Raw genomic sequence first — 12,078 nt, forward strand, 5'->3', positions numbered from 1 at the left:
AAGACTCGACAAGCTTAATGCTAAAATGGCATTAAGAGATCCTTTCTCCATCTTTTTATCACATAAGCGCTGTTGTGTGTATATGTGCAGAGATTAATTATTTATTGAGATAATGACGTCCGCGGCTCTATCAAAGGAAAGGAGAGAGATCATAACGGCCACGTTATGCTATTTTATGCTAAGCTTGTAGGCTCACCTTCGTATAAGGGCTCTGGTGTGTGTGTGTGTGTGTGTGTGTGTGTGTGTGTTTGTGGTGTGTGTGTCAGTGCAATGACTCTGGGCGGACAAATGACAAAGGTTCCGCCCTGCCCAACATGTGTTTATGTTGTATTAACGGTAAATGCGTTAATCGCGATTAAGAAAAATAAACGTGTTAAGCTTTTTAAATTAATCGCATGTGTAAATGCGTTAATTCTGACAGCTCTAGTAAAAAACAAACTGCAAATTCCATGTGTGGAAAGAGTGCCAATTAAGGAATATGTATATTTAATGAAGTAAAACATGCTTATAATAATTATAAAGCTTGGAAATGTTTACAGAAGGCTCACATATGTTTGGTTAGAGAGCATGTTGCCACATGTGGTCACTGGTCAGATTACAATTTCATATGTGCTGGTTATCTTTTTGTCATGTGGTTAAGACTGATGATGGTTCAGGAGGACTCATACTGGCTAGTTTTCTCTGTTCTGTGATCACACTAGGACAGCATTTAATTTGACATGATCAACATAATTTTCTCTCAGTCTGTGTCTCTGGCATCTGTTTTAAATATGCTCTCCTCTCCCTTCCTCATTTCAGGAGAAGCTCCTGTCATCTGTGATGCTGTCCATTAAGAAGTCAGACCCAGGCTCTTCCTCCTCCTCAGGGGGTAACGGTGGCGATTGTGCCCCCGAAACCCTCTCTGCCCCCCAGGCTGGTGCAGCCGGTACCTCTGGTCCAGGTTCTGTAGAAGTGAAAAAGAAAGAGAGAGCCTCCCCGAGCGGAGAACCAGGCGGACCTCCTCTCATGCATCCTCCTGGACCAGGAGGGGTTGATCAGGATTCTGCAGAGGGACGTAGGACCAGTCGTCGCAAGCGGGCAAAGGTAAACATCTCTATTAGCTTGACCTGTTGGGGAGACACCTTTTTATCAGGCAGAGCAAGAATATACTGAGGGAGTGGCATCACTCTTAGTTGATTGATCAAATTTTGTGTGTTACAGTTGCCTCCAGTCTACCTACTTTAAGAAAGTCAACAAGAATTATGCCACTCCTTAGCATGAACCTCAATCACTTAAGAGAACTGTTCTGAGATCATTTTGGTCCAAAATTAGATGTGAGATTCTGCCCATGTAGTGAATAATGGCTCCTACAGTTGAAGTCAGAAGTTTACATACACTTAGGTTGAAGTCATTAAAACTCATTTTTTAACCACTCCACAGATTTCATATTAGCAAACTATAGTTTTGGCAAGTCGTTTAGGACATCTACTTTGTGCAAGACATGAGTAATTTTTCCAACAATTGTTTACAGACAGATTGTTTCACTTTTAATTGACTATCACAATTCCAGTGGGTCAGAAGTTTACATTCACTAAGATAAGCAGCTTGGAAAATTCCCAAAAATGATGTCAAGCCTTTAGGCAATTAGCCGATTAGCTTCTGATAGACTAATTGGAGTCAATTGGAGGTGTACCTGTGGATGTATTTTAAGGCCTACATTCAAACCCAGTTCCTCTTTGCTTGACATCATTGGAAAATCAAAAGAAATCAGCTAAGACCTCAGAAAAAAAATTGTGGACCTCCACAAGTCTGGTTCCATCATTGGGGCAGTTTCCAAATGCCTGAAGTTACCACATTCATCTGTACAAACAATAGTACGCAAGGACCACGCAGCCATCATACCACTCAGGAAGGAGATGCATTCTGTCTCCTAGAGATGAATGTAGTTTGGTGCGAAAAGTGCAAATCAATCCCAGAACAACAGCAAAGGACCTTGTGAAGATGCAGGAGGAAACAGGTAGACAAGTATCTATATTCATAGAAAACAAGTCCTATATCGACATAACCTGAAAGGCTTCTCAGCAACGAAGAAGCCAATGTCCCAAAACCGCCATAAAAAAAGCCAGACTACCTTTTGTAAGTGCACATGGGGACAGAGATCTTTGACCATTTGGAACGATGACCATTGTTATGTTTGGAGGAAAAAAGGTGAGCCTTGCAAGCCGAAGAACACCATCCCAACCGTGAAGCATGGGGATGGCAGCATCATGTTGTGGGGGTGCTTTGCTGCAGGAGGGACTGGTGCACTTCACAAAATAGATGGAGTCATGAGGAAGGAAAATTGTGGATATATTAAAGCAACATCTGAAGACATCAGCCAGGAAGTTAAAGCTCAGTCGCAAATGGGTCTTCCAAATGGACAATGACCCCAAGCATACCTCAAGTTGTGGCAAAATGGCATAAGGACAACAAATTCAAGGTATTAGAGTGACCATCACAAAGCCCTGACCTCAATCCGATTTTCTGAAAATTTGTGGGCAGAACTGAAAAAGCTTACATCAGTTCTGTCTGGAGGAATGGGCCAAAATTCCAGCAACTAATTGTGAGAAGCTTGTGGAAGGCGACCCAAAATGTTTGAACCAAGTTAAACAATTTAAAGGCAATGCTACTAAATACTAACAAATTGTATGTAAACTTGGACCCACTGGGAATGTGATGAAATAATCTCTCTACTATTATTCTGACATTTCACATTCTTTTTATTATTAATTTTTATTGATTCCATTCAACAAATTAAATAAACATAACAGAAAATGCGGAATCAAATTATATGCAATTAAACCCTTCCCCCCCAAACATCCAGCCTTCTATATAACCCTTCTTCAAAGCCGCCACCCTCCCCATTTCTGAGCACCACTCATGAAATGAGGGCGCTCCAGCTGACCTCCAACCCCTTAAAATAACCTGTCTGGCGATCATGATGCTAGTAAGGACCCAACTCTTTATGTGCCTATTCTCAATGTCGATGTCCGCCCCATTGCCCAAAATACAGAGTCTGGGGCAAAATGAAAGCCAAGTGCCCAATACTTCACATACAAGACTCTGAACTTTTAACCAGAACTCCTGGATCTTAACACTCCCCCAAAAGACATGGGTTATGTCTCCATCCTCTGATTGGCATCGCCAGCAAGTGGGTGTGTCTTTAAGACCAAGCCTATACAGTCTAGAGGGGGTCAAATAAAATTGATGTAAAATCTTGAATTGCATAAGGCACCCTTGCATCTCTAGATGCAGACTTTACATTTTTTAGAATCCTAGCCCACTCTCCCTCCTCCAATACCAAGTTTAAATCTTTCTCCCATAATCTCTTGAGGGAAGTTGAAGCTCCGTCCCCCAGACTCTGAATTAGCAGGGAGTAATACACAGATGCTTCATGACCTTTTCCAAAAGCAGTAATCACCACTCCCAGAGTATCTGCCACTTTAGGGGGGTGTATGCTACTCCCAAAAATAGTACAGCGCAAGTGTCACAGCTGTAAACACCTATGAAACTGAGATTTGGGGATCCTAAAATGTTGAACCATATTTTCAAAGGATCTCAACCCTCCACTCTCATATAGGTCACCGAGTGTAGTAACCCCCCTCACAATCCACTCTGACCAGCAGAAAGGTGACTTATTAATACATAATTTGGGGTTAAGCCATAAGCTCGAGGCAACATTTAAATAAATGTCTGAATTAAACGCACTGGACACTTTTGTCCATACCGAGGGTAAATGCGAGATAACGGTGTAACTTCTCTGATTTGTTTGATAGAAAGGCTTTGCAATGGCGAAATAGGGGCAAGAACTTCCTGTTCAATGCAAAACCAGGGAGGGGCTCTCTCAGGTGGAAGCGACCGATGAGCCAGATGTCAGACTGAACACATAATAATAAAACAAAATCTTGGGTAGGCCTAGCCCACCTTTGTCAATCAGCCTATGTAACTTATTGAAATGTAGTCTGGGACATTTCCCATTCCAAGTGAAGGACTTCGCTATGTTATCAAATTGCTTGAAATAAGAGAGGGGGACATCTATAGGCAGTAATTGTAGAAGGTAGATGAATTTTGGAATACAATTCATTTTAATAACATTAACCTTCCCAATCATAGATAAATGTAATGAAGCCCACCTGCCCACATTGCTCGAAAACCTTTTTATTAAAGGGTCAAAATTAACTCTTAACTAAATCACACAAATTTGCTGGAAATAAAATACCCAAGTACTTAATGCCCTGTTTGGGCCACTGGAAGGCGCCCGGCTGAAAAGCTGTTATCGGGCAGTACGCTGTCAGAGCCAAAGCTTCGGATTTAGACCAATTAACTCTGTATCCCGAGAATTTTTAAAATAAATTAATAATTCTGTGGAGGCAAGGCATAGATCTAGTAGGGTCAGAGACGAATAATAAAATATCATCTGCGTAAAGCAGAAGCTTATGCGCCACACCTCCCGCCATCACCCCTGGAAAATCATCCTCCTTTCTTATCGCTGCTGTTAATGTTTCCAGGTCAAGAAAGAACAATAATGGGGAAAGAGGTCAACCCTGCCGGGTGCCCCTATCCAGAGTAAAATAATCTGAAATCAATCCATTTGTTTGTACTGCCGCTACCGGGTGTTTATAAAGTAACTTAATCCATTCAATAAAAGTATCCCCGAACATGTACATTTCCAAAATCTTAAAAAGATATCCCCATTCTACCATATCAAATGCCTTTTCAGCATCAAGTGAGATGGCAGCGACCAGAGTCTGATCATTCGCCACTGACCACATGATATTGATGAAACGCCTAATGTTATCAGAATAGCTGCGGACCCGAATGAACCCCACCTGATCTGTATGAATAAGAGGTGTCATAACTTAATTGGTTAGCCAAAATGTTTGACATAATTTTAACGTCTAGCTGGATCAGGGAAATTGGACGGTAACTCTTACACTCGCTTGGATCTTTGTCTTTTTTAAGAATCAGACTGATCCGAGCTTGTGTCATGGTTCGCGGAAGCCTCCCATTCTTTAATGATTCTGTGTAAACTTCTAACAAAAGTGGAGCCAGTTCTGTAGCATAAGATCTAAAAAAAATTCAACGGCAAAGCCATCTGGCCCCGGAGCCTTGCCTGTAGCCAGGGCCTTAATTACCTCGTCAAGCTCCTCCAAGTTTATCTCAGAATCAAGAGAATTGTTTTGCTCAGTCATCAGTTTAGGGAGATCTAATGATTCCACAAACTTTCTAATATCGTCATCAGTAGACGAAGACGTGGATCTGTAAAGATCAAGATGGAATTCTTTAAAAGCATTATTAATATCAATGGCCGGGGTAAAAATTTTACCACAAGCAGATTAAACTGAGGGAATGGTAGAAAAAGACTCTCTCTGCTTTATATATCTAGCCAAAAGCTTCCCTGCTTTGCCCCCGACTTAAAATATGACTGTCTTGCCCTAAATAACCAAAACTCCACCTTACGCAACAAAATAGTATTATATCTGTATTTCAATCGGGTCAATTCTCTGAGGCCATCAGACAACATTCGGCGCTTCAGTTCTTTCTCGGTACTTTTAATATTCTCTTCCAACTCCGAGTTCCCGTGCTTTAGATTTTTTGATGAATGAGGCATACTGTATGATCCAACCCCTAAGAACTGCTTTAAGTGCCTCCCAAGCCACGCCCATAGAGGATACAGAGGACCAGTTGGTCTCCATATAAACATTGATTTCAGCCTTTTAACATTTGTTGGAAATCAGGAATTTGCAAAAGGGATACATGAAAGCGGCAACTAGACATTTCACATTCTAAAAAAAATAATGATCCTAACTGACCTAAGTCAGGGAATATTTTCTATGATTAAATATCAGGAATTGTGAAAAACTGAGTTTAAATGTAATTGGCTAAGGTGTATGTAAACTTCTGACTTCAACTGTATTTCACCACAGCTGAAGTAGAACTTGGTTTTAATGGAGCTTTTATTGTGCCTCCTGCTGCAGGTGGAGTACAGGGAGATGGACGAGAGTCTTGCAAATCTGTCGGAGGATGAGTATTACTCGGAGGAGGAGAGGAACGCTAAAGCCGAGAAAGAGCGAAAGCAGGTGATTCCTCCACCTGCCCCACCGGTTGAGGAGGAGGTCGACAGCGAGCCTGAGGAACCATCAGGTACAGAGTGAACACAAGCTGGTTTGAATGTGATGTAAAATGTTACAGAATGTAGAGAAAATCTAAAGAGTTCTAAAAATATTCTGTAACTCAAGGTATACTTGTACTAGGGCTGGGTGATATATATAATTGTTATTAAAAAAATGGGGGTGGGGGATTTTCTCCCCTTTTCTACCCAATTTGGCATGCCCAATTCCCAATGCGCTCTAGGTCCTCGTGGTGGCGTAGTGCCTCAATCCGGGTGGCGGAGGACGAATCTCAGTTGCCTCCGCGTCTGAGACAGTCAATCTGTGCATCTTATCACGTGGCTTGTTGAGCGCGTTACCGCGGAGACCTAGCACGTGTGGAGGCTTCACGTGGCATCCACGCACAACTCGCCACGTGCCCCACCGAGAACGAGAACCACATTATAGCGACCACGAGGAGGTTAACCCAACGTGACTCTACCCACCCTAGCAACCGGGCCAATTGGTTGCTTAGGAAGCCTGACTGGAGTCACTCAGCACGCGTCGCCAGATATATTAAACAGTAGCCCAGGGTGTGAAATTTGCATCCACCATGAGGCTGAATCCAGCTCCTTATTCGTAAACTCCTCGTCCAAATGCAAGTATTTCATGAGTGGTTAAGTTTGCTCGTCTACCCGTAACAGTGGTAGGTGACCTGTAAGAGTAACACATGACAAGAAATGCTGTTAAACACACAGAAACGTGCTTGAAACACACTTTATTATATTTTTTTAAGAACAGACAAAAGAAAAGCTGTCAGTGCTCGTCTCTGATGTGTTTGGTTGTTCAGGGGCGTGCAGCGGGAGCGTGTCTCGTGGAACACGTGCATGTAAAGAGTTATCACTCTTCTGTTTCAATCATCAGAAAACTGTTTGCAAGAATAGTGTTGTGTATAAGAATGCTGCAAAATACCTAAGACCATTTCAGGAGGTGCTCGAAGTTTAGTTAGCTTTATTTTAGTGCGCGCTTAACATGCATTGTGAATGCAACTGTGCAGGTTAGTTCAAATATATCTTTGTATTAAAGAAACAAAGACGAAAGTGATTAAATAATAAAATAACACAAGACCACGTTCACCTTGAACCTAAAATTTAGTTCTATTTTCTTTTCTTTAGGCAGCATTAACTGTATTAACGAAACGTAATACAAGCACAAATTCAATAGGAACACACATTTGGCAGCATTATTTTGGGAACATAAGGGAATTTATTAGGCTTCTAATATGAAACTGTAATATTTTGAACTTTCTAGAGGTAACGATTTTTATATTATAATTATTATTATCTTTACATTTACATGTTGACTTTAGTTCTTAATTTTTAGGCTGTTAGTAATTTCTCAACTGTTGTCGTATACGAATACTTGCGTGATGGCAAATAGGGCCATTGGAGACGGTAAACTTATGGACTTGGGAAGGTGGTTATATAAGATTCTTCAATCACTTCCAGGGTCTGAAATTAACTTTTTAGCCCACCAGCCAAGGTGGTTGTTAGATGATTCAAAATTACCAGCCAGTCAGATTTCTTACTGGCCAATATATTTTATTTATTTATATTGTTTAATTACACTTTTTACAGACACGAGAGATAAATAAACAGTATGGTTATTATGTTTAAAAGTTAACTGTTAACTGAATTGTAGTGGTTTATTATTAATGAAATATTTATTTGCCAGATAAGTCAATGTAGAATTATTTTTCAGATTATTCACTTATTACAACAAATCTAAATTTGTATTTTAAACTACATGTTGTCATATGAACGAACAGTAAGTAATTCTCATGAGTCTCATAAGTACACAACACAGTAACAGTTCTTGGTTTATTTGGAGTGAGTCAATTAATTCAGTCAGCTCCAACTGATTCATAAGTCTTGTTAATTCTCTGAAGAGAGCCGTCTCATAGATTTACTGCTAACTAGGGATGACCCGATACCATTTTTTGGAGAACGAGTACCGATACTTTCTTTTCAGTACTCGCCGAAACTGATGCCTGTTTATTTGTTTTATTTTTTTTCTGAAATCCATATCACCAGTTTATTTCAATATTATCATCAAATATCAAAATTATGTCTACATAAATGAATTAATTAAAACTTTAATAAAATGAAAATAGTACAATTAATTCTCAACATATGCTGCCTGGCCAAAAATAAGTTGCACACTCTAATATTTCTTTAGACTGCCTTCAGCTTTGATTATGGCGTGCATTCGTTATGCCATTGTTTGAACAACCTTATGCAACGTCTCAACATTAATTTCCTTCCAGAGTTAATTAATTTTTGGTCGAGATCTTGTATTGATGACAGGAGAGTCTTAACCACTCCGTAAAGTCTTCTCCAGCACATTCAAAAGACTTTCAATAGGGTTAAGGTCAGGACTCTGTGGTGGCCAATTCATGTGTGAAAATTATTCCTCATGCTCCCTGAATCACTGTTTCACAATTTGAGCCTGGTGAATCTTGGCATTGTCATCCTGGAATATGCCCATACCGTCAGGGAAGAAAAAATCCATTGATGGGATAACCTGGTCATTCAGTACATTCAGGTAGTCAGCTGACATTTTATTGCCGCATAAAGTTGCTGAGCCTAGACCTGACCAATTGAATCAACCCCAGATCATAACACTTCTTCCAGAAGCTTGTACAGTGGGCACTATGCATGACGAGTGCATAGTTTCATGTGCTTCCCTTCTTACCCTGACGTGCCCATCAGACCACATAACCTTTTTCCATTGCTCCACAGTCCAATCTTTATGCTCCTTAACAAATTGAAGTCATTTTTTCGGATTAGCCTCCATAACAAGTGGCTTTCTTGTGGTCACACAGCTGTTTAGTCCCAGTCATGTAAGTTCTTGTCACATTGTGCATGTGGAAATGCTCTTACTTTCACTATTAAACATAGTCGATTTTTTTTTTTTATGATGTGGCTTCACCAAATGTTTTAGTGATCTCCGATCACGATCATTCAAGATTTTTTTACGACCACATTTCTTCTGCGAAGCTGATGGTTCACCACTATCCTTCCAGGTTTTAATAATCCATTGGAGAGTTCTTAACCCAGTTCCAGTGATTTCAGCAATCTCCTTAGTTGTTTTCTTTGCTTGATGCAGGCCAATAATTTGCCCCTTCTGAAACACAGTAACATCTTTTTCACGACCACAGGATACGTCTTTCCACATGGTTGTTTAAGAAATGAGAAGCTACACACTGCATCAGTTAGGGTTAAAATAATTGTTGCTAGCTGAAACATATTAATCACTGCAATAATGATCCAATCATAGGCTCTTAAGTATCTGCTTATTTAAATCCAAACGGTGACTTTTCTTTTGGCCAGGCAGTGTAATATTGTATTATTTTTCTCAAATAAAGTGCTGCATAACAGAGCATCACAGATGTTAGATAATGTTTAAATATACAATTAATATTGATTTATTATTATAATTAGTATTAGTATTACAGTGAAAGCCCTTTCAGTTTCTGTGTTTTAACAGAAGTTTTCACCTCCGGAAAAGCTGGTCGTTACGTGACTCAAAGTGATTAATAAACTGCAAACGGCTGCTATTTAATGAAATAAATATGTAGTCTGGATGAAGTGAATTGGTGTTCTGCTTGCGGTAATCTGCTACAAACAGAGCATGTGAGTGTGAGCCAAGGAGCTCGTAAGAGCAGCCACAACAGCACAACAACCGGCTCCACAAATTCGTGAGTGCTCACATTTGAAGAACACACAGCAAATGCAAAGTGTGTGTGTGTGTATGTATGTGTATGTATGTGTGTGTGTGTGTGTGTGTGTATATATATATATATATATATATATATATATATATATATATATAATAAAAAAATATTAAACCACAAAGACTGAGATATATATATATATATATACAGGTACATCTCAATAAATTAGAATGTCGTGGAAAAGTTCATTTATTTCAGTAATTCAACTCAAATTGTGAAACTCGTGTATTAAATAAATTCAGTGCACACAGACTGAAGTAGTTTAAGTCTTTGGTTCTTTTAATTGTGATGATTTTGGCTCACATTTAACAAAAACCCACCAATTCACTATCTCAAAAAATTAGAATACATCATAAGACCAATAAAAAAAACATTTTTAGTGAATTGTTGGCCTTCTGGAAAGTATGTTCATTTACTGTATATGTACTCAATACTTGGTAGGGGCTCCTTTTGCTTTAATTACTGCCTCAATTCGGCGTGGCATGGAGGTGATCAGTTTGTGGCACTGCTGAGGTGGTATGGAAGTCCAGGTTTCTTTGACAGTGGCCTTCAGCTCATCTGCATTTTTTGATCTCTTGTTTCTCATTTTCCTCTTGACAATACCCCATAGATTCTCTATGGGGTTCAGGTCTGGTGAGTTTGCTGGCCAGTCAAGCACACCAACACCATGGTCCTTTAACTAACTTTTGGTGCTTTTGGCAGTGTGGGCAGGTGCCAAATCCTGCTGGAAAATGAAATCAGCATCTTTAAAAAGCTGGTCAGCAGAAGGAAGCATGAAGTGCTCCAAAATTTCTTGGTAAACGGGTGCAGTGACTTTGGTTTTCAAAAAACACAATGGACCAACACCAGCAGATGACATCGCACCCCAAATCATCACAGACTGTGGAAACTTAACACTGGACTTCAAGCAACTTGGGCTATGAGCTTCTCCACCCTTCCTCCAGACTCTAGGACCTTGGTTTCCAAATGAAATACAAAACTTGCTCTCATCCGAAAAGAGGACTTTGGAACACTGGGCAACAGTCCAGTTCTTCTTCTCCTTAGCCCAGGTAAGACACCTCTGACATTGTCTGTGGTTCAGGAGTGGCTTAACAAGAGGAATACAACAACTGTAGCCAAATTCCTTGACATGTCTGTGTGTGGTGGCTCTTGATGCCTTGACCCCAGCCTCAGTCCATTCCTTGTGAAGTTCACCCAAATTCTTGAATTTTGCTTGACAATCCTCATAAGGCTGCGGTTCTCTCGGTTGGTTGTGCATCTTTTTCTTCCACACTTTTTCCTTCCACTCAACTTTCTGTTAACGTGCTTGGATACAGCACTCTGTGAACAGCCAGCTTCTTTGGCAATGAATGTTTGTGGCTTACCCTCCTTGTGAAGGGTGTCACTGATTGTCTTCTGGACAACTGTCAGATCAGCAGTCTTCCCCATGATTGTGTAGCCTAGTGAACCAAACTGAGAGACCATTTTGAAGGCTCAGGAAACCTTTGCAGGTGTTTTGAGTTGATTAGCTGATTGGCATGTCAAAATATTCAAATTTTTTGAGATAGTGAATTGGCGGGTTTTTGTTAAATGTGAGCCAAAATCATCACAATTAAAAGAACCAAAGACTTAAACTACTTCAGTCTGTGTGCATTGAATTTATTTAATACACGAGTTTCACAATTTGAGTTGAATTACTGAAATAAATGAACTTTTCCACGACATTCTAATTTATTGAGATGCACCTGTATGTGTATATATATATATATATATATATATATCTCAGTCTTTGTGGTTTAATAATCACAATAAAGATAACTTGATTTTAATTTGTGCGCTGAATGTTTCCAGAATGACATTATGTATGGAGCATTTTTGCGATCACGAGTAATGTCACGAGCGCTGTATCGCTACTGCTAACTGAGACTTTGGGTGAGCAGCGGGACTAGCTAATGAGAGCCGTTCTATGTAAACACCTGCAACTTTACTGACTGCAGGCATACAGAGCCCCCTTGATGACAAAACTGGAACATGTTAAATTTTTTTACAACCTGAAACAAACCGATATAGAAAGAAAAAATTGCCCACCAAAGTGGCGAATGACGCTGCGAAATTCACTAGCCAAATTAAAAATGTACCTGCATTTGGCGCTTGGCCAAAGGTGTTAATTTCGGACCCTGATCACTTAGTTATTTT

The 12,078-nt window shown here is 40.0% G+C and overlaps 1 protein-coding gene across 2 annotated transcripts in view; it reads left to right on the forward strand.

The window, feature by feature from the left end:
• LOC127455097 (lysine-specific histone demethylase 1A-like) overlaps positions 1–12,078 on the forward strand; it is a 46,129-nt gene that overhangs the window by 7,946 nt on the left and 26,105 nt on the right. Inside the window, exons 2-3 of one of the 2 annotated variants that reach the window (XM_051722682.1) lie at positions 799–1,083; positions 5,997–6,162. In XM_051722682.1, coding sequence (XP_051578642.1) covers positions 820–1,083; positions 5,997–6,162 — 430 coding nt within the window. In that variant the 5' untranslated portion in view covers positions 799–819. Of the gene's footprint in view, positions 1–798; positions 1,084–5,992; positions 6,163–12,078 lie in introns of both variants that reach the window. The other variant, XM_051722681.1, reaches the window with a different exon arrangement.

The sequence above is a fragment of the Myxocyprinus asiaticus genome, chromosome 17 (assembly GCF_019703515.2).
Source record: "Myxocyprinus asiaticus isolate MX2 ecotype Aquarium Trade chromosome 17, UBuf_Myxa_2, whole genome shotgun sequence".
In the NCBI taxonomy this organism is placed as follows: domain Eukaryota; kingdom Metazoa; phylum Chordata; class Actinopteri; order Cypriniformes; family Catostomidae; genus Myxocyprinus; species Myxocyprinus asiaticus.